The sequence below is a fragment of the Sorex fumeus genome, unplaced genomic scaffold, assembly GCF_029834395.1.
Source record: "Sorex fumeus unplaced genomic scaffold, SorFum_2.1 ptg000125l, whole genome shotgun sequence".
NCBI classification, from domain to species: Eukaryota; Metazoa; Chordata; class Mammalia; order Eulipotyphla; family Soricidae; genus Sorex; species Sorex fumeus.
In genome coordinates, this window is record NW_026606182.1 from 1,949,605 (window position 1) to 1,971,895 (window position 22,291).

At 61.2% G+C, this 22,291-nt stretch overlaps 1 protein-coding gene across 1 annotated transcript in view; it reads right to left on the reverse strand.

Moving 5' to 3' along the window:
• Positions 1-1,494: 1,494 nt before the first annotated feature.
• Positions 1,495-22,291, reverse strand: part of TMPRSS6 (transmembrane serine protease 6) — a 35,138-nt gene continuing 14,341 nt past the window's right edge. The window contains exons 7-18 of the mRNA XM_056137523.1: positions 18,505-18,709; positions 18,003-18,139; positions 16,954-17,066; positions 16,053-16,162; positions 7,913-8,058; positions 6,984-7,082; positions 6,221-6,334; positions 4,454-4,570; positions 4,168-4,336; positions 2,998-3,269; positions 2,309-2,445; positions 1,495-2,157 (exon numbers count right to left, since the gene is read on the reverse strand). Of these exons, the coding sequence (XP_055993498.1) occupies positions 1,999-2,157; positions 2,309-2,445; positions 2,998-3,269; positions 4,168-4,336; positions 4,454-4,570; positions 6,221-6,334; positions 6,984-7,082; positions 7,913-8,058; positions 16,053-16,162; positions 16,954-17,066; positions 18,003-18,139; positions 18,505-18,709 (1,778 nt within the window). The 3' untranslated portion in view covers positions 1,495-1,998. The remainder of the gene's footprint in view (positions 2,158-2,308; positions 2,446-2,997; positions 3,270-4,167; positions 4,337-4,453; positions 4,571-6,220; positions 6,335-6,983; positions 7,083-7,912; positions 8,059-16,052; positions 16,163-16,953; positions 17,067-18,002; positions 18,140-18,504; positions 18,710-22,291) is intronic.

The following is a 22,291-nucleotide window of genomic DNA, read 5'->3' on the forward strand; positions in this document are numbered from 1 at the left end:
GCCGGGGGCCTGCGCAGGGCACATTGGCCCGTGCTTGTTCTCTCTTGGCCTCAGTTTCCCCTCCAGAAAGGGAGTGCTTGGCTCAGATGTGTGCAGAGGTCCAGCACCAGCCACGTCCACTCCTTCCACTTGTTTCCTGGGCACCTGTGGGGGCCGCAGCCTCTGCCCCAGCCAGGCAGCCCCCAACACACACACACACTTAGACACTTCCTGCCAGGTCACCTGCCCGGCAGGCCACCTTCTACCCCAGCCCTGGGAACAACGCTGGAGTGCCCCCCCCTGCGCCCTGCCCCCACCCACCCTGCCCACCCCAGCTGGGCCTGCAGGAGCGACCAGAAGTTGTTAGAACAACTCGAACCCGGGTCATCCCAGGGCCCCCAAACAACAACAGCCACGAAAGACTGAGGCGAGCTGGTGGACGGGAATTAGAACCGCGTCTCCACGGCCACTCCATGCTCGGCCCCGCGGAGCCCGGCGGGTGAGCCGCTCTGGACCCCAGACTTGGGAAGTGAAGGAAAGGGGGCCCCAGGCCTTGGAACATCGGTTCCTGCCGCCCCTGGGTTGGAGGCCCTCCCGGCCACGCCCCCAAGGCCCGCTGATCGGTGGCCACGCCCCCGGGCCCTCCCGGCCACGCCCCCAGCCCTCTGCAGCATCTCTGCCTTCCCCACTAAGGGGTCCTCCAGCGGCCTCAGGCCCCCCTGCAGCTCGCCCTGCCTCGAAGGCCCAACTGGATGTCACCTGGCCTGTTTCCCTGGGTGGGGCCTCTGGGTCACTCCCCCATTCTGCCCCCAGCCCCATCCACGGAGCACTCGGGGACAGCGTGGACAGTTCAGCCCAGCACCCCTGCATCCCCCCCCCCCCGCTCCAGCGCCCATGAATTTGGGGCCCCCATCTGATCTCAGCGTGTCCCCAAGTTCCAGAACCTCCCAGGGGCTCCTGATCATCTCAGCAGGCCGTGGACGTGAGCTCCGGAGCCACCCTGCCCGTCACCTGGGCGTCCAGCAACTGGGCTGTCCCCATCTGAGCATATACGGTGACGCCAGGGCGTCTCTGGTACCCGAGATGCCGGGTTCTTTGGGGACTCTGTGCTCTCGCACATGCTCTTCCCCTGCCTGAACGCCTCCTCGGCTACCCGGGAGTCCCTCAGCACCTCACCTCCTCCAGGCAGCCTTCCCTGCCGTTTCTGGCGGCACACTCCCAGTGCCCCTCACCCTTGAGTCTACAAGGCCACCCTGCCGAGGGCAGGGACCAGGAGCTCCCTCTTGTCTCTATCACAGTCCCCTGCACAGTCCCTGCCCAAGACTGAGACCGACAGCCGACGCAGGGAGTCAGGGGCGCCCCACACGCTCCCTGGTGTCACCAGTGCCCCCCTCCACCCTGCTCAGCTTCTTTGGAAAGCCCCAGAAGGTGGCCGTCACTTGTCCCAGGCCTCACAGTGGCCTGAGTGAGGCAGGTCTCCAGGTCCCCAGTCAGACAAGGCGGGCGAGGCCTGGTCCAAGGGCATTTTTATTCCACAGGCAGCGCTGGCCTCCGGGGAGGGGGGGCGGGACCCAGGCACCGGCCCTTTGGCTAAGATGGCAGCTGGCCCACTTGGCTGTGCCCCACCCACCCCTCCCGTCGGGCCCCCGCTCCGCGACCTGGAACCCGGAGCAGATGCTGGCCCGGCAGCCTGATTTGGGGCGTCTCCGCTGCCCTCCAGGACACGGAAGCCACAGGATCGCTGTAATTCTCCCCCAGCCCCCCAAAGTCAGCGGGGGAGAAAGTGGGAGGGGAGGATCCGGGGATGCAAGGCTGAACGCTCCTCCTCTCCGAGCCTCTGCAGGGAGGGCGGTCGGGGTGCCGGGTTGGGGTGCCGCTTCGAGCTCCACAGGATCCTGGCATCCCACCTCCCCCCAAATACTTGCTCCCTGCCACCAGGTGGGTGCCCAGGCTGTGTGTGTCCGAGAGATGGAGAGATGGCGGGGCCCAGCTCCACAGGCTGGTGGGGGGGGCAGCCCCTCAGGTCAGCACCTGCCGGATCCAGCCGATGACCCCGGTGATGCGAGTGTAGACGCCGAAGTAGTTGGGGCGGCCGCAGCCCAGGCCCCAGCTGACCAGCCCCGCCAGGAACCAGCGGCCACTCTGCTCCTTGCACACCAGCGGGCCCCCGGAGTCTCCCTGGGCCCCGGGCAAGAGGAGGCGGCTTCAGGGGGGGCAGGGCCCTGAGAGCCACCCAGCCATTCCACCCCACTGCGGGGGAGTCCCTTCCCATCACCCCGCGGGGCCTCGGCCTCCCCATCTGTCAACTGGGCGCAGCGCCCCAGCGTACCTGGCAGGCGTCCTTGTGGCCCTTGCGGTAGCCGGCACACAGCATGCGGGGTGTCACCTGGTAGCGGTAGGCCTCACTGCACAGGTCCTGGGGAACCAGCTCCACGTCCGCCTTCTGCAGCCCGTCGCTGGTGGGGCCTGCCCAGCGGGGTGGGGTGGGGGAGGTGGGCAGAAGGCAGAATCAGCAGATCCGGGGGACAGGGCAGCCCCCTCCTGTCCCCACGGGTCTGCTGGTCACTCAGGGGCCCCTAGCGCCCGCCTCCTCCTGGGTCCTTCTCTGGATCCTTCTCAGGGTCTGTGGTTTGTGGGGTAATGAGGGAGGTGGAGGAAGCCCCATTTCTGAGTGGCAGCAACAGACCCAGCTCCGGAGTCCGCAGTCCTGGACTGGGGTCTTGGCTCAGCCTCCTCTGGCTGTGGGACCTCGAGGCACTAAGGGGCTCCGAGCCTCAGTTTCCCCACGTGGGAAATGGGACTGCCCCACCCCCGCCTGCGGTCACCGAGCAGGTGAGCAAGCCAGGCGTCCCGGAGATGAGAATCGCTGGACGGCCGGACACCACCTCCACCCCCCACACCGCTCTCCAGGTAACTGCAGGTCTCGGACGGATCTAACCCCAGGGCGGGACTGGCCGGCCTGGGCACGGCGCGGGCTCCCCTCGCCCGGCCCCGGCGGGACCCCGGCTGTGGCCTCACCGCCCTCGCGCTGGGCGCCCCAGCCCGTGATCCAGCAGTGCAGGCCCGGCTCGAAGAAGTGGGAGCGCGCGGGCAGGCAGACGGGGCGCACGGTGGCCGAGCGCACCACGGCGTGGTCGAGCTGCAGCAGCGCCACGTCGTAGTCGTGGCTGTCCTCCTCGTGGTAGGGGTGCAGCAGCAGGCGGCGCACCTTGAAGGACACCTCGCCCGGCCAGCGCGAGTTCTGCCACACCTTGCCCAGGAACACGGTCCACAGCGCCGGCGAGGCCATGCTGGAGGAGGGCGGGCGGGCGGGCGGGGGGCTCAGCGCACGGGACCCCTCCCGGCCGCCCGGGGCCCGAGACCCCCCTCCCGGCCGCCTGCCCCGCCGCCCGAAGCCCCGGGACGCCTCCTGGCCGCGTCCGTCTGCGCGATGGGTCCCCCCAGACCCTCTGTGCAGAGCTCGGTCAGACTGGGCGCCCAGCAGGGCCAGACCCTCTCGCCGAAAAAGCCTCTGCACGCGAGCCTGCTGCGACCCCGTGGGCCGGGGAGGGTGGGCTGCGGCCCCGCCAAGCCCCCGATGCCAGGCTCGGTGCGGGGTGGCAGTGCCCGAACGGGCGTCGGGGGCACCCAGCAGTGTTAGCTGGGCAGTGGCCACGTCCAGGCGCACCGGAGGGGAGAGGAGGTGGAGCCGGGCCAGGGGCGGAGGGAGGGGCGGGGCGGAGCCCAGGTGATTGGCTGGGCGCTGCGAGGGGGCGTGGTCACGGGCCCCGCCCCCGGAAGCGCTAAATAACTGGGTGCGTGGTCTCCTCCTGAAATTTCTCTGGGACCACCCCGTGTACACATACGCGCACACACACACACACACTGAGGCACACTTGGAGGCGTGGGTCTTGGCCTTCCACCAGGCCGAGCAGTTGTGTTCCTGCCAAAGTCCTCTCTGGCACTAGCGGGGAAACAACCAGTGAATGAATGAATGAATGAATGGACCTCTGACCCAGCAAAGGGACCCAATGTTGGGCGCAGAGAGGTGGAGCAGAGTGTGTCCGCGGAGCCGCGACTGACCCCCGAAAGCAGTCCCCAAGGGGACACCCTGCCTCCCTGCCGGGCTCAAACCCCAGACACACTGACACCCCCCCTTCCTCGTTCCCTCCCCTATCGGGTGTGGCCGGACACCGGCGCCCCGCTCACCTGTCTTCCTGGAAGCAGTGGGCAGCTGTGATCACCCAGCGGTCATGGATGAGGGCGCCCCCGCAGATGTGCCGGCCCCGGACCTGGAGGCTGGCCTGCCACGGCCACTCCCCCTCGGAGGACGCGGCCCCTCCCACGATGCGGCCCGAGGGACCCTGGAGGCCACAGTCTGCGGGGAGAAGGCAGGCCAGGGATGGCCAGAAGGCGATGGACTGGGGCTTCCTGTGAGGAGCCCAGGGACTCCGCGACCACCTGCCCATCTGCCCAGGCCCGCTGCCAGGCTCACCGCAGTCCTGCTCATCCGACCCGTCCCTGCAGTCCAGCTGCCCGTCACACTGCGGGTTGGGTTTCCGCACGCAGCTTCGGTCCTCACACTGGAAGGTGAAGGTGCCGCACGGCACCCCTGAGACAGAGAGGGGGACAGGGCAGAGGCTGGGTCCCCGAGCCCCAGGGAAGAGGAAGCCTGAATGAGGCCAAGCGGTGATGGGGGGAGGGACACGGTGGTCCCTGATCAACCTGAAGGGGCCCTGAGGTTTCCAGAGAGAGAGGCGTGACCCTCCGGGCCTCCCTTCTCTGAGGAAGTAAGGCTGCCTCCCCTCTCAGACGGACCCCAATGCAGGGGCCGAACACGGAAGCAGAACGGCACCACCGCTGTCAGACTAGCTCCCGGGGCAGGCTGGTGCCTGCCCTCTCGGACTCAGCCGGGCAGTGCTCCAGGCCCTCCGCTGCCCAGCTCCCCCCCCCCCCCCCAGCTCTTCACTGTTTCATGGTTTGGTTTGGTTTGGTTTGGGGGCCACATGCAGCGCTTCTCAGGGCTGACTCCTGGCTCTGTGCTCAGGGATCACTCCTGGCGGGCCTTAGAGGACCATAAGGGATGCCGGAGATCGAACCCGGGTTGACCGTGTGCACGCAAGCATCCTACCTGCTGTGCTACTGCTCGGGCCCCTGCTCTGCTGTTTCAGCTTGATCTGACTCCGCTCCGAGGCCCAGTTAAACGTCCCTCTCCTCTGGGGAACGTCCCATCCATATCCTGCCTAGATCCCACCTCCCCACCACCCTAGGGTCCCCAAGGCAGGACCACATCTTCGGGACCTCTCACCCCCCCTTCCTCACTCTTCCTCACATGCCACCGGGAGTGTGCAGTGTGGGCTGCCCAGCCACTTGGATGGAGAGGAGGGAGAGAACAAGAAACGGAGCAGGAGATCAGGCAGACCAACCAATGGGGGAGGAGGGTTGGTGGCCTGGCAGAGCAGTTAGAAGGATGGGCAAGTGACCGGATGTGAGGGCTGGGCACAGATCAGAGTCAGCGAGAATCAGCAGTGTGTGCACACACTCTGGACGCATGGATCATGGATAGAGGGTGGGAAAGTGAGCACCAGGCATGCAGTTTGGTAAACTGATCACCAGGTTGATTGAGGGCTCAGGGTAGGGAGATAAGTGATTGAACAGGTCAGTGGGGGGATGGGTGGACAGATGATTAGGTGGATGGATGGATGGATGGATGGACGAATAGATGGAAGGATGGATCGATGAATAAGTGGGTGGGTGAAAAGACGGATGGATAGGTGAATGGATGGATAGATGGATGGGTGGATGAATCAGTTGATGGGTGAAAAGATGGATGGGTGGATGGATGGATGGATGGATGGATGGATGGATGGATGGATGGATGGATGAATCAGTGGGTGGGTGAAAAGACAGACGGATGGGTGAGTTGATGGATGGAAAGATGGAGGGACAGATTGACAAGTGGATGAATGGATAGACAGATGGAATGGTGGATGTGTGGGTGGAATGATGGCCAGGTGGGTGAACGGATTGCTACTGGACAGATGGCCACAAGCAGGGATGGAAGGAGGAGTGGGTGAACAGATGGGTGGGCGGATAGATGAATAACGGACGTACAAGCAAGCTGGGGAGTCTCGGGGCCAGAGTGCAGAGACCACGGCTGAGAATCAAGCCGATTCTCAAGCCGAGGGACCAGGCCGCCGTGCTGGCTCAGAGCCCTGGCACCCTGCAGCGCCCGCCAGCCACTCACCCGACCCCCACTCACCCTCCTGGCACTGCTCCTCGTCGCTCCCATTGAGGCAGTCCGGCTGCTGGTCACAGACCCTGGACAGTGAGATGCACGTGCTGTCCTCTCGGCACTGGAAGGTGGCTCTGCAGACTGGGGGGGGGGGGGGGGACACAGGGTGGGCCGTGGGCAGGAGCCGGAGGCACAGGCTAGGGCTGTGTATTCTGGGATGGTGGACACTTCAGGGCATGGCACATGGGATCCTTCTCGGGCACCTTTCAGGGGGAGGTTTCATGGCAGCCCCGGGAGATGCCCCACTCCATGGGAGGAAACAGCAAGGTGGTGCCTGGTCCAGGATCCCCCGGCTGGCCTGACCTCAAGGCCAGGTGCTCCAGGCTCTGGGCCACCTCCCTTCCACAGCCTCCGGGGCGCACCCGCTTCTCATGCCAGACCCCGAAGATCAGCAACATGGGGTGTGGGGATGCCAGCGCCATCAGGCTGGGTGACAGGGGCCAGGAACTGGGGGTCTGAGAGGGCCCCCAGTCAGGAGACCACCAGGAAGCTGAGCTCTTTGCCAGAGGTGGGCGCTGCCAGCATCATGCCATGAGAGTTGGCCGAGCCCCGTGGGACCCCGTGGCAGGGAAGGGGATTCCGACTGACCCTGACACCCGCTTCCAGACCCCTGCTCCTGCCTACACGTGGTCCTGGGAGACCGCGACCCCCTCCTTCCCACCCCCCAGGATGAGGGCACGTGGCCTGCCCAGATGGTCTCGCAGGCACAAAGGGGAGAGACGTGGCTCACCACAGTTTCTCTCATCCAGGCCGTTGGGGCAGTCCTTGACCCCGTCACAGGCAGGCACGCAGAGTCCATTCACGGAGCACAGGAACTCTCCGGGGCAGGCTGCGGAGAGAGAGCCCTGAGGCCCTGCCGCGGGCACCACGCATGCGCACAGGGGCCCTGTGCACGGTCCTGCACGCGTGCGTGTCTGCAACCCTCCCATACATGGGACAGCCCTGCACATGCTGACACATACACATACACACACACACTCACATGGGCGCACACACATGCACACACTCACACCCTCGTGCATTCATAGACATTCACACACACAGTCACACTCACAGATTCCTACACACAAATGTCCATATACTCACATATACATACAGACACACACACTAGCACACACATAAGCATTCTCACACACAGGAGCTCTCACACATGCCCACACTCACATTTTCACACACATGCACACATCACACACATACATCAGACACTCACACATCGTATACACACATCGCACACATACCCACACTCACATCACACACATACACTCCTCGTCAGACACATATCAGACACACACCACATACTCATACCCACGCTCACGTCACACAGATGCATCATACACTCACATCACACACGTGAACATAACTCACACATCACACACATACTTCATACACTCACACATCACACACATGCAACATAACTCACATCACACACACAACATACACTCACACATCACACACAACACCATACACACATCACATACTCCTACATTCACATCATACACATACATCATACACTCCCTTGCATCACACGTCACACACATACATCATACACATAACAACATACCTCACGCACACACACATCACATTTGCGTCTCTGTCCAGACTCCCGGTGCTCGGGGGGCTGCCGGCCCGGGGTGCCCGCCGCTGCCCCCACAGACTCACGATCCGACTGGTTGTACAGGCCGTAGTACACCTGCACGCCGGGGCCCGTGAGGGAGATCTGCGACGTGAAGTTGACGGTGATGCCGGCGGTGGCCACCACGGGGATCCTCTCGGCGTAGGGCTGCAGGGTGCGGAGGCCACACAGCCTGGGGGAGCAGAGACTGTCGGAGAAGGAAGCCCCCCAAACAGCGGCTCCCCTCTCCAGGGCTGGGTGTTACCTGGGGCTGCGCCCACAGACTGGCAGGACTCCCCCAAGAGTAGCGGGGTTCACCCACAGAGGATAGAGCGGTGTCCCCCACAGGGAAGGAAGCACCCCCAGAACAAATGAAGCATGATCTCCCAAGGGGTGCCTCCCCAGCCCGAGAAAGTGAGCAGTGCCAGCGAGCAGACCCCCCACTCCTGAGGCTGGAGTTTCTGGTGTCTAGGGCACAGCGAACCCCGACAGTTCTGACGGAGCCCGGGGCTCTGGAGGGGGCCACTGAGGGGACGTTTGGGGTTGCCTCTGGTGTTGGGGGCAAAAATCCAGACGCAGGATGTTGAAGGAACCACCCACCCAGCCTGCCCTGGGGAGGGGCCCCCTGAGATCACTCCTGTCCCCCCGATTCTGTCAGGTTCCCCAGAAGGTACTTCTGCCCCTTGACAAGCAATTCTCAAAGTATGGTGCCTGGAACGCTAGGCATTCCCACCGTTCTTTTAATAATACCGCTCAGATAATAATACTGCCATCGCATATTCCACTCTCTTCTCCCCACCAGGATTCTGTGGAATTTTCCAGAAGCTATGGGGCATGTGTGATGGGCAGAAATAGAGTTCAGTAGTGGTCTGTGATCCCAGCCCTTGAAACTGTGAAAACATGAAATTGAAGGGGACGGGGAGCTAGAACGGGGCCAGGTCCTCATGCTTCACATGAGATCTTGGCCTGACCCCCAGCACCACATACACCCCAGCACCGCTGGGTGCGGCGTTGAGGCCCCTGAGCACTGCCAGGGTGGCCCTAGTGGTTCCTGGCATTGCAGGGCCTGAGCGCCCCCACCCCACCCCCACACATCCCCAGACTCCAGCACGGACCCAACTGCCTGATCGGTCTCGTAGACCCAGGAGTGGCCCCCAAGATCCCTGAGCAAAGCAGCTTGGGAGGCCCCAAAAAAACGAAAAGTGAAATGTTGGTAGTTCTGCACCGTAATTTTGTTCGTTTGCTTTTGGACCACACCGGGAAGTGCTCAGGGATCACTTCTGCTCTGTGATCAGGGATCACTCCTGAGGGGGTCGGGGGACCATATGGGGCGTCGGTCGGCCAGCACCTATCAAATCCAGATCAGCCGCATGCAAGGCAAGCATGCTCTCTCCCCAGCCCTTACCAAATGTGCTTAGTGTAGGGAAAATACTGTTGCCTTTTCTCTTTTCCATAAAATGTTTCTGTGTTTTTTAAGATGTAGTGGTTTAATTATTATTGTTAATGACTTGATAAAAATTTACTAAATTTTCAGGGCTGGGGCGATAACACAGTGGGTAGAGCGTTTGCCTTGCACGCGGCTGACCCGGGTTTGATTCCCAGCATCCCATATGGTCCCCCGAGCACCGCCAGGAGTAATTCCTGAGTGCAGAGCCAGGAGTAACCCCTGTGCATCGCTGGGTGTGACCCAAAAAGCAAAAAAAAAAAATTACTCAATTTTCTATTTTAACTTCTAACGTTGCGAATATTTGTATATGCGAAAGCTCCCTAAGTCAGTCAATCATTTAGAAGATGTCAGGTGTCGTGGGATGGAGAATTTGGGGAACCAACCTCTATCCCAAGACACAGACACACATGCGCCACCAGAGGGCGCCCGAGAGCAAGGGCGCCTTCCCTGAGCCCTAAGCGCGGGAAGGGGTCTTCATCTGTTTGGCCTTTGGAGTGGATAAAGGCGCATCCTGGACCCCTGTATCACCTGGGAAGTGGGGGGGGGTTGAAGGGCGGGAACATGGGGCGGGGGAAAGACGTCGCCCAGTACATTCCTTGAACGGACTTAAAGTTCCCAAAGGGAACTTTTTTTTAAAGGTTCCCAGAGGTGGGCCTGGAGAGATAGCACAGCAGGTAGGACGTTTGCCTTGCACGAGGCCGACCCTAGTTCGATTCCCAGCATCCCACATGGTTCCCTGAGCACCACCAGGAGTAACTCCTGAGTGCAGAGCCAGGAGTAACCCCTGTGCATCGCCGAGTGTGACCCAGAAAGAAAAAAAAAAGATTCCCAGAGGCTGCACCGTCTGCCTCCAGAAGTTCTGGGCAACTGATGGAGAGACCAGGAAGGGTCCGAGAGTAGGGCTGGGGGGAGAATTCTGTTTCAATCAAAAAGAACCTTAGGGCTATGGGACCAACCAAGTTCCTGTAATCACCGAAGCCCAAGAGAAAATTCTAGAAGCAGCCACAGCTCAGTCATTTACCCTGAGAACCTATTTAACGTGGGCAGTAGGTGGTCCCCTGGTGGCCGGGAGACAGGATCAGAATGGCAGAATACCTGGGGCAGGTTCTTTTAGGAGGACAAGAAATCCAGGCAGTGCCTCAAACTTAGTCACCCAACTTTTTTTTTGTTTTGGTTTGGTTTTTGGGAGTCACGCCCGGCAATGCTTAGGGTTTACTCCTAGCTCTGGACTCAGGAATCACTTCTAAAAGTGCTCAGGGGAACATATATGATGCCGAGGATCGAACTTGGGTTGGCTGCAAGGTGAACGCCCTCCCTACTGTACTATCTCTCAGTTTCTGAATCACCCAACTTAAGGCTTGAAGTCATAACAGCTCTTTTAAAAAAAAATTTTTTTTTCAAATGTAGTTGCCAGCTCATTTCACACCAGGATCTCAATTCTGGTTCCTATCGAAATCCCAGCAGCCCTAGCTGCAGGGAACCAGAGGTTGACCTGTCCCCGCCTCCCGGCTGCCCCAGGAGAGGAACTTGGCTGCATGGAACTTCAGACCCGTGGTCTCTCGAGGATCTGAGTTTCTGGTTCCTGCTACGGAGTCTCCAGGGAGATGGTCCATCTGCTCTGGATCCAATGCTCTCGGGAGCACCGGAACCCCAAATGCCGTGGAAGCTGCCTCTCACCTCAGCTCCCTGAGCCGGGATCTGAAGGCACAAGTCTATCTGCACATGACCTTGTTTCCTCACCTTCTTGGCCTTAGTTGGGAGGTGAGGGGACCCTGCCTGCCTGCCACCAACAGGGAGGGCTGGAGAAGTACTGGATGGATGGATGCATGCATGAATGTACGGTAAGCGTGGAGGGATGGATGTTTGGTTAGCTGGGGTGACGGAGAGATGAATGGGTGGACGAATAAAGGGCAGGTGTGCGGATGGATAGGTGGGCAGGCCAGTGGAAGGATGGATTGGTAGGGATGGGTGGGTGGGTGAATGGCTGAATATATGAAAGTAATGAAGGGAGGTGAGTAATGGATGAATGAGTGAATCAAAAGATGGATGGGTGCATGGATGGCCGGAGGGATGCCTGGATGGATGGATGGATGGATGGATGGATGGATGGATGGATGACGCATGGCTAGAAGGAGAGATGCATGGATGGATGGATGGGTGGGTGAATGGATGGAGGGAGGGAGGGAGGAGAGGTAGATGAATGGGTGGATGAAATATAAGAGGATGAAGGGATTAAGATGCGTAAATAAACAGTAAGTAGTTGGGTATATAGTGGGTGGGTAGGTGGATGGATGGACGGACGGACGGGTGGATGGATGGATGGATGGGTGGGTGGATAGATGAGTGGTTAGAGAGGTAGGTAAATGGATGAAAGATAAATAGGTGGGAGATAGTGAGATAGTCCAGTCGCATCTTGCCTTGCACACAGTTGATCCGCCTTATATAGTCCCCAAGAGTCACCTCGGCAGATACCTCAGCAGAACCAGGGGTAAGTCCTGGGCACTGCCAGGTGTGGGCCAACTTCCCTCTCCCCAGAAAAAGTAGCTGGGGCTGGAGCAATAGTACAGTGGGGAGGGCACCTGCCTTGCACACGATCACCCCGGGTTCGATCCCTGGAGTCCTATCTGGTCCCCTGAGCCCGCCAGGACTGACCCCTGAGCCCCAGAGCCAGGAGTGATCCCTGAGCACCCCTGGGTGTCAAAATACACAGGCAAACGCAAAAAGAATAGGCGGATGGACGGCAAGAGAATCCCGGGTGGACAGAGGTGTGTGCGCGGGTGGGTGATGGCGGGCGGATGGTCCTTGCTTCAGGACAGGTGAGGTGGGGAGGAGGATCAGAGACACCAAGCTCCGACGCGGTGCGGGGACTCAGCATTGGCCACGGAGGCCGGAGCACTGGCCCCAGAGCAGTGGGGCTGAGCTGGAGGCCCGTCGTGTTTTCCCACCCACCCGCTCCCTGCCCTCCACCCGTGACTCAACCCCCAGCAAGCCTCGGCTTCCACCGCTGTGGAGCGGGGACCACCAGATCCGCCCTTGCTTGAGAACGAGCCTCCTCTGAGCGCTGCCCCACGCCCGGCCCCTGCCGCCGCCTGACGCTCGGGAGGTCTGTGGTCAGGTCCCCGGGCAGGAGGGAGGTGGAGATGCTGGGGCAGATCACAGGAAAAGTGACGTCACAGGAGAGAGAGCTGGCAGGAGGGGGTTCTTGGAAACGGGCAGCCGCGCCGCCCTCACGCCCAGCCCGTTGTTTCCATGAAACGGGGCAGCCGGCAGCAGCTGGAACCCCCCCAGCCAAGCCCCTGGAACCCACCCGGCCTCTCGGTTCATGGAAGCAGCTCGGGTCAGGCGGCAGAGCGAGGCGGGCACCGGCGGGAGGCGGGCGGGACGCAGACAACCGCGCCGAAGGTCCTGGGGCAGAGAGGCGCCTGCCGTTCCCCCTGTCACACTGACCTCTCCCTCTCTGCCCACCCTCGGCTGCCCTCCGCCAGGGAGCATTCTGGGTTCCAGAACCGTCCCCCCACCCACCCACCCACCCCTACCTGGAAACTCAGCCCCGTCCCCCGACTGCTCATACCCTGCCACCCACGCAAGCACATTTTCCAACAAAGGCTCATTCAGAGACTCCTTGGGCAGCCGTGCAGCTCACCACAAGAGACACGCACCGAGCAGGAACAGCTGCTCAGGGCCGGCGAGGAGGAGCGGGCACCAGGGCAGGAGCTGGAGGGTGCTGGGCCCCCTGAAGGGAGATGACAGGGCTGACAGGAACTTTTGGGGTGGCCCCCGCTCGGGGAGAGCCGCGGAAGTGCAGGGCTCTGAGAAGGGCTGAGGGTAGGGATGGGTCAGGAAGGCCTGGCCAAAAGACGGAACCGACCGCACGGCTGCTCAGAGCTGCTCCCTGAGAATCACCAGGACACACACACAAGGACACAAGTGCACACTATGCAGAGATGCACAAGAGACACACATGCACACGTAGGCAGAGACACATGTGCACACATAGGCAGACACACACAGGCATGAGTACACACACATGCAGAGACCTGTGCACAGACACAAGTGCACACAGAGGCAGACACACACAGACACGAGTACACACACATGCAGAGGCATGTGCACAGACACACATGCACACGTAGGCAGACACACACAGACACGAGTACACACATGCAGAGACATACAGATAGACGCAAGTGCACACGTATGCAGAGACACATGCACAGACACGTGAGGACATGTGGACAGGCATGCACACACTTGCACAGCTGCACCCATACATACCACACACAGATACACATGTGCAGATGCACACATGTGCACACACATGTAGAGACATTTGCAGACACATGAGGGCATGCACATATGCACAGATGCCCTCATACCACACACAGATACCCACATGTATATGCACATGCATGTTCGGATGCACGTAGGCACATATGCAAACAGGCACACACGTGCACACAGCAAGCAGCCCCCGGCCCCGGGACTCTGTGGCCCAGGCTCCCTCTGAGCCCTCTGCCCTCCCCCAGCCTGGAGCTCCTCTCACTGGGGGGGCTGAGTGGGACCCACTTCCCCGGGCGGGTGAGGAGGCAGGAAATGGCCCCCCGACCCTGAGCAGGTCCCTGCCTGGGGCACGGTTATGGCCAGGTTTTACAGGGGTCGGTGCTCTCTGGGCCCCCCAACACTGGCTCATACCTGCTTTTCAGAGAAATTCCCTGAGCCAGGGAGAGGCGAATTCTTACGAGGAGGAAAGAACAGGGTCTTTCTTGCACCCCAATATGCACCTCTGGCCCCGCCTCTTTCTGGTGAAGGGCACTTCGCCAGAAACCCAGAAGCACACCAGATTGAGAACAATTTGGGGTAAATAAAAATAATAAATACTACAATAAAATATTATCACCGTATCACCGTCATCCCGTTGTTGGTCAATTTGTCAAGTGGGCACCAGGAACGAATGTCTCTATTCCTCCAGCCCTGAGATTTTAGCAGCCTCTTCTTACTTGTCTTTTCCCAACGACTGGAGGCTCTTTCAGGGTCAGGGAATGAGACCTGTTATCGTTACTGTTTTTGGCATATCGAATATGCCACGGGGAGCTTATATATATTACAAAATATTATATAATATAATTTTATATAATATAATAAAATAATATAATAACCGGAGCAATAGCACAGCGGGTAGGGCGTTCGCCTTACAAGCGGCCAACATGGCCGACCCGAGTTCGACTCCTCCGCCCCTCTCGGAGAGCCCGGCAAGCTACCGAGAGTATCTCGCCCCCCACAGCAAAGCCTGGCAAGCTCCCCGTGACGTATTCGATATGCCAAACACAGTAACAACAAAGTCTCCAATGGAGACGTTACTGGGCCCGCTCGAGCAAATCGACGATCAACGGGAGGGCCTTTTTTACCTTTAATATAAAATATAATAAAATCTGTAGCACTGTCCCACTGTCCTCCTGTTGTTCACAGATTTGCTCGAACAGGCACCAGTAACATCTCACAACAAACTGTGAGACTTGTTACTGTTTTTGGCCTATTGAATACGTCACGGGTAGCTTGCCAGGCTTTGCCGTGCAGGCGAGATACTCTCTGTAGCTTGCCGGGCTCTCCGAGAGGGGCAGAGGAATCGAACCCGGGTCAGCTGCATGTAAGGCAAACACCCTACCCGCTGTGCTATCTCTCCAATAATAATATTATTTTGGGTAACTAATAAAAAATTAGGGCCCTCGGGCTGATCTACCCCCCTTGTTTGATGAGAAAGGGGATGTACCTCAGGTTTCATGCAGAAACCAGGTGACCAGACGCCCCAAGTACAGCTTCAACCCCTATGAGATGGGGGTGGGAGAGGTGAGGAGAGGGGGGATCCCCCTGCCACCAGGTCCCACTGCCCGACCTCAGCACCCCTTCTCTGCACCCTGAAGTCCCGGCTCAGGTTCACAGCAGCAAGACGAGTCAGCTTGGTTCTCTCAGGCCTGCGTCCCCACCTGCCCAGCGTGTGTGTGCGTGCGTGTGTGTGTGTGTGTGTGTGTGTGTGTGTGTGTGTGTATAGGAGGGTCCCGTCCACACTTTCTGTCCCTCACTATGCTCGGAATGGGGGTGAGCCTCCAACCCAGTCACAATCTGCCACGTCACCCTAATTTCACCTGTCCGTCTGGCTCTGATCCCCCATCTCTCCGTTAGCCCCTCTTACAGCCCTCGGGCCTCAGGACCAGTGCCAGGTGGTCCCTTCTGGCCATGGGGCTGGGGAGAGGCTGTGAGTGTTCTCACTGCTCATGGCCTGGCGGGTACTGGGAGTCCGGGCTTACACATCTGGGTCCCACGTCACCCTCTGGGACCCACCATGATGAAACAGGCACACAGAGTGCGGGCCTGTGTGCCTGCTCCCAGGAACAGGAGGGAGGGGTGCAGCTAGAAAGCCCCCAAACGAGGCCAGCAGCAGGGAGGGGCGACCCTCGACATCTAGTGGGTTGAGGGGAGAGTCTTCTAGGGTTCCACCTGCACTGCCGTGAGAACTCAGGGTGCCAGAGATGAAACCATTCCCCTGTAAGGAGAGCCCAGTAACTGCCAGCAACGGTCTCTGGACTCCCGGGAGCTGCTCCCCTCCCTCATCAGAAACAGTCCCCGGGAGTCTCGGGAGGCCACGACAGCATCAGCTGTGGGGTGGGGACACCCGCCTCCCGTCCTGGGCTGCCCCTCTGAGGTCAGCGGCTGCAAGCAGTGGGGTGGACGCCGGGGGACGGTACCTCCTGTTCTGGATGGTCCACTGGCCCTGGGTGCAGGGCAGCCCGTACTTCTGCCTCCGCAGTGCATAAGCGTCGAACCAGAGCGCCAGGCCATAGTCCAGGGAGGGCACCTGGGGGCGGGGTGGTCATGCGGATGGGGCTGGAGATTGGGCGTGGTGTGGCGGGGGCGGGGCTGAGAGTGGGCGTGGCTGACATGGGGCCAGGGATTGGATGTGATGTGGCGGGGGCGGGGCGATCATGGGGACGGGGCTGGCGATGGGGCGTGGTGGGTGTGGGAGGGACTGAGGGTGGGCGTGGTTTACGTGGGGGCGGGGATTGGGTGGGCCGTGCCAGAGGCGGGCGATCATGGGGACGAAGCTGGAGATTGGGCATGGTGTAGTAGGGGCGGGGCTTAGAGTGGGCGTGACTGACATGGGGGCGGGGATTGGGTGAGGCGTGCTAGGGCTGGCGTGGGTGGGGCCGAGAGTGGGCGTGGCATATGTGGGGGCGGGGACTGGGTGAGGCGTGTCGGGGGTGGGGCGATCATGAGGATGGGCCTGGAGATTGGGTGTACTGTGGCGGGGGCGGGGCTAAGAGTGGGCGGGACTGATATGGGGCAGAGGGATTGGGTGTGGATGTCATGGGGCAGGGATTGGGCGGGCTGTCATTGGGGGCTGGGACAGGGAGGAGGTGTTGGGCGGGACTGACAGGGGGCGGGGCTAGGGCGAGGCTGGGGGCGGGGCAGGGCCCAGAGCCAGAGGGGGCCTGTCCTGGGATGAGGCGAGCAGGTCTTGGTGCTACCCCCAGCCTGTGCCCCCTCTGCCAGCTCCTGGGGAGATTTGCACCCAGGCTGAGCCTGCAGGCCCCCACCCCGCCCGTCCAGGACCAGGGTGCTCTGCCAGAGGCAGGGCGCGCGGCTCACCGTGAGATGCCAGTAGCAGTGCGTGGTGGGCGAGTAGTAGCTGGGGAAGTAGGGGGTGCTGAGCGTGCCCTGCGGCTCCAGCCGCCGCTCCAGGGTCAGGTTGGCCTCACACGCTGCAGGGAGAAGAGTGGGTTACACGGCGCCTCCCCAAGGAGAGGGCCCCTCCTACCGCCAGAAACTGAGAGGCGGCCTTGGGCCTCAGTTTCCTCATCTGTAAAATGGGCGCATAACAGTGCTTCCTGCCCAGGCCATCTAAGGGTTAGACACTGTGGGTGGTGCAGGCAGCCTGGTGGGGTGCATGGGCGCCCCCCTCGGTGGAGGCCTCAGGGAGACTGGGGGACTGGGGAGGAAGCGCACTTTGCCTAGGTCATACTGTGGGAGAAAGAGAGATCAGGAGTGTCCCCAGCTGCCTGCCATGTCCCCAGGAGTTAAAGTTTCCCCAGGTCTCTGAGCCCCCTCCCGGGGTGGGGGGGTTCTGTCAGAGATCCCAACGGGAGCCCCCAGGGCAGCCCAGCACTCCAGCTGGGGATCTGGGTGGCTGTGAGCAGACATGGGGTCCGCGCCCGGTCAGGGAGGAAGCCTGGTGGGAGGAAGCGGCGACTACTCCCCATTCCACCCCACACCCCCACCCACCCCCTGCAAGGCTTGCTGGGGGCCCCCCAGTTTGACTGGGTCAGGCCCGGGGAGGGGGGTTGAAGACAGGGGGTGTGTCTCCTGAGAAGGAGTGCAGGGCGGGGCGGAGCACAGGGCCCACCACCCTGCAGCCACGGGACCACCCGGGAGGCCTGAGAGGCTGGGCGGGTGGCGTGAGGGTCCTGGGGGGATCTGATGATGCACCCTCCCAGGCGGCTGCGGGAGAGGGGTCAGAGGAGGTTGGGGGCCACACCCAGGGAGAGGTGGGGGGGGCAGACCCCAACCACAGGCAGACTGGGACGGAAGTTCAGGGGCAGGAAGCAGGCAGAGAGGGGAGGGAGGAGGGTGGGTGGAATCAGGGCAGAAGGAGGAGGAGGGGAGCCTTCCAGAACCTTCCCGAACCTTCCCGCCCTCACCCTGGAAGGCCACGGGCTGCACCGAGAGCGCGAAGGGGTCGTAGTAGTTGTGCAGAGCCTTCTTCCAGACCACCGCCATGACGGCCCCCGACGCCAGCACCTCCACCACCGGCTCCTGGCGGCTGCAGCCGTACACCCTGCGGGGAGGGAGACGGGGGGCAGCGGGGTCCGGGGGGAGGCCCGGGCAGGGCCAGTTGCTGTGTGTCCGTGGGCAGTTGCTGACCCTCTCTGATCCCCGGGAGCATCTCAGGTGAGAGGGAGGCTGTGCGTCCTCCCTACTCACCCTCCCCATCCCCCGGAGTGCTTGGGACCCCCTGGTGTCCAGCAGGGGGGTCCTCGGGCAGGGCACCCCGACCCTGGCCTGTGGGCTGGACAGGGAAAGCCTGGCAGGTGGGACGGACCTCCACTGTGGAATGCCCACCGCCCCCCCGCCCCAGCTCAGCCGCCAGGATCCCCCACCCCCACCCCCGGACGCCGACCCAAGCCCCAGACCCCGACTCACGAGGTGATGAGTCGCCTCTCCAGGGGCCCGGCCGCGTCGTACATGGCCAGCCGGTCCCTGCAGTCGGGCCGCGTCCACTCGAGCCGGAGCTTGAGCATGAGGTGGTCCGGGCCCTGGAGGTGCCACAGGCAGCTGGGGGCCAGGTGGTCGGGCCCCTTCAGCCGGAGGACCTGGCCCTGCCCCACGGAGTGGTAGCGGTAGCAGCCTGGAGGGGGAGAGGGACAGCCCCCTGGGCCCTGTTAGCTGGCGGGGCCCCCAGGAGCCGGCCCCTCGGGTGCCCCCAGGGAGGCGCGGGGTGTGGAGGGCGATTGGGCGGGGCCCCCAGAGGTGCTGATTTCCCTGCTGCTTGGTCTCGTTCTCTCGCTCATCCATTCGTCCGTCTGTCCTTCCACCCACCCATCTGACCGTCCACCCGTCTGTGTCTCTCTCCATCCACCCATGTGCCCATCAGACCATCCACCCATCCATCCCTCTCTCCATCTATCCGTGCATCCGTCCACCTGTTTGTTCATCCATTCGTCCATCAGTCCATCCATCCATTCATCCATCTGTCCGTCCGTCTGCCCATCCATCTGTCCATCCATCCAACCACCCATCCATCCATCCATCCATCTCTCCATCCATCCATTCGTCATCCGTCTGTCCACCCGTCCATCTGTCTGTCCATCCGCTCGTCCATCCATCCATCCGTCCGTCCATCTGTCCATCCGTCCGTCCATCCGTCCATCTGTTCATCCATCCCTCTGTCCATCCATCGTCCATCCATCCGTCCATCCATCCATTCGTCCATCCATCCATCCGTCCGTCCATCCGTCTGTCCATTCTAATGGCCACTCTGGGTCCCACGCTCTCCTCGGGCTGCTCTGAGGACCCAGGAGTCTGGGGTGAGTCTGCTCTGCTCCCCACCGCTGCCCATGGCCCACCCCCTCCCTGGCCCCTGGAGCCCCACCTGCAGTGGACAAATCCCCTAGCTGGGGCGAGGGGAAGGGGGGGGGGGGCTGGGAGCTCGCTCCCAGGAGATGCCCAGGCGGGGTCTCGGCTGATCTTCCAGGGGAGGTTCTGTTCAGTCTTGCTGCAAACTAACACCTCATCGTGCCGCTTTCTTATTTTTTTTTATTATTCCGTTCTTGGTTTCGGGGTCCCACCCAGCAGTGCTCGGGGATCACTCCTGGCAGGGCTCTGAAGACTACACACAGCGCCAGGCAGTGCCCCACCCCCCCGCTATCTCACCAGCCTCCCTTTACCCATTTTTAAATTAATTATTATTATTTTATTTTGCTTTTTGGGTCACACCCGGCGATGCATCTTACCAAAGCATCAAGGACCACTCCTGGTGGTGCTCGGGGGGCCCTATGGGATGCCGGGGATCGAACCCGCGTCGGCTGCGTGCCAAGCAAACCCCCTCCCCGCTGTGCCATCGCTCCAGCCTCCCTTTCCCCATTTTAACCGTGATGCTTGTTTGTTTCAGAGCCTTTCGGAGGAGCAGACAGTGCCGGTCTCTGTGGAGAATCAGAAACACTTGGGGCCACCCCGGTGCCCCCAGTGGCAGGAGGGAGGCAGGGGAGCGAGCCTCCCCCTCTCTCTCTCTCTGTCTCTCTCTCTCCCTCACCACCCTCCCTCCCTTCCTCCGAGACCCCCAAGTCCAGAGCAGTGCTCTGCTTTGCTCCCCACTGGGCCCCACCTTCCGCCTGCTCCAGCCCCAGCCGTGTGGCCTGCTCTGTCCCCGGGGTGAATGCCACCCCCCGTCCCCGCCCGGGGCCTCCGCCCGGTGTGCTGGCACTTGGCGTGGTGAGATCCTGTTTATGAGACTGTTTCCCTCGTGGGCCTCGAGCACCTCCAAGGGCCGGGGTGAGGACACGGTCAGATGGCATGGGGGGGTGGTGAGTATGGGGCCTGCCAACAGGAAGGGCTCAGAGCGGCCACACGGCAGACCCCAGGCCCCAGCTCCAACCCTGGGACCGTACAGGGTCCCCCCAACCTGTGCCCCGCCAGGGGTGATCCCCAAGTGCAGAATCAGGAGCGAGCCCTGGGCACTGCTGGGTGTGGCCCCAAACCAGCCCCCCTCAAAGACAGGAATCAGGAAGGTCACCCACCCACTACTCTGGGGTCCCCAAAGCATGAAGGACCCTCACAGACTGAGAGCTGGAAATATGGGGACACACGAACCCTGGCACAAGCAAGGCACAGAGGCGTCCCACCCCCATGTCTGTCCCTGGAAGACCCCCAGGATGGGCGGGGTGGCTCTCTGTACCCCCCCCCATCACTTTATTTTGCTTTTTGGGTCACACCCAGTGATGCTCAGGGGTTACTCCTGGCTCTGCATTCAGGAATCACTCCTGGCAGTGCTCGGAGGACCATATGGGATGCTGGGAATCGAACCCAGGTTGGCCGCGTGTAAGGCAAATGCCCTGCCCACTATGCTATCACTCCAGCCGCCCCCCCACCCCTTCATTTTTGTTGGTTTTCTAGTCCTCTCCAAGAATGGGTCTGCCACTAGCCCTGGGTAATACCCACTCAGTACCCACTTTGCCCGCCCTGCCAAAAAGGGCTTTGGCTTGCCTGTGACCTGGTCTAGCCCAAAGAAACCCCCACCACAATAAAGCAAAAGCCAGTTGTTATTCTCTGTGCATGAGCCCATCAGAAGCAGGGGGCAGACTCCTTCCACAGGGGTCCCAGCCTCACGCTTATTGGCAAGGAAGGCCAAGAAAGGACCCTAAGCCTCAGGATGCCAACACTGACTGGCTAAGGGCAGTGCTTGAGATTCCAGAGATGAACGTTGACTTTTGGAAGCAGAGAGTGATCGGAGTTCCCTGGGGAAGATGGGACCCAACCGGACGGATGGAACTGGGGTCCATACAGGGCTTCACAGGCAGAGTGTCCGCACCCCAGAGTACCTAACCAGATCAGCTAGTTATAGCCTTCCTCTGCTCCACTGAGGATAAATGGGTGGATGGGAGGTGGATGGTGGATGGTGGATGGATGGGTGGTGGATGGATGGTGGATGGGTGGTGGATGGATGATGGATGGATGGTGGATGGGTGGTGGATGGTGGATGGTGGATGGGTGGTGGATGGTGGATGGTGAATGGGTGGTGGATGGATGGTGGATGGTGGATGGTGGATGGTGGATGGGTGGTGGATGGGTGGTGGATGGATGGTGGATGGTGGATGGTGGATGGGTGGTGGATGGAAGGTGAATGGTGGATGGTGGATGGTGGATGGTGGATGGGTGGTGGATGGGTGGTGGATGGATGGTGGATGGTGGATGGTGGGTGGTGGATGGTGGATGGGTGGTGGATGGGTGGTGGATGGGTGGTGGATGGATGGTGGATGGTGGATGGTGGATGGGTGGTGTATGGGTGGTGGATGGTGGATGGTGAATGGGTGGTGGATGGATGGTGGATGGTGGGTGGGTGGTGGATGGATGGTGGATGGTGGATGGTGGGTGGGTGGTGGATGGGTGGTGGATGGATGGTGGGTGGGTGGTGGATGGTGGATGGTGGATGGTGGATGGTGGATGGGTGGTGGATGGGTGGTGGATGGGTGGTGGATGGATGGTGGATGGTGGATGGTGGATGGGTGGTGTATGGGTGGTGGATGGTGGATGGTGAATGGGTGGTGGATGGATGGTGGGTGGTGGGTGGGTGGTGGATGGATGGTGAATGGATAGTGATGGACAGTGAATGAATGGGTCGTGGATGGTGGACGGATGGAAAGTAGATGGTGGGTGGATAGTGGGTGAATGGTGGGTGGTTAGATAGCGGGTGGTGGATGGCGGGTGGATGGTA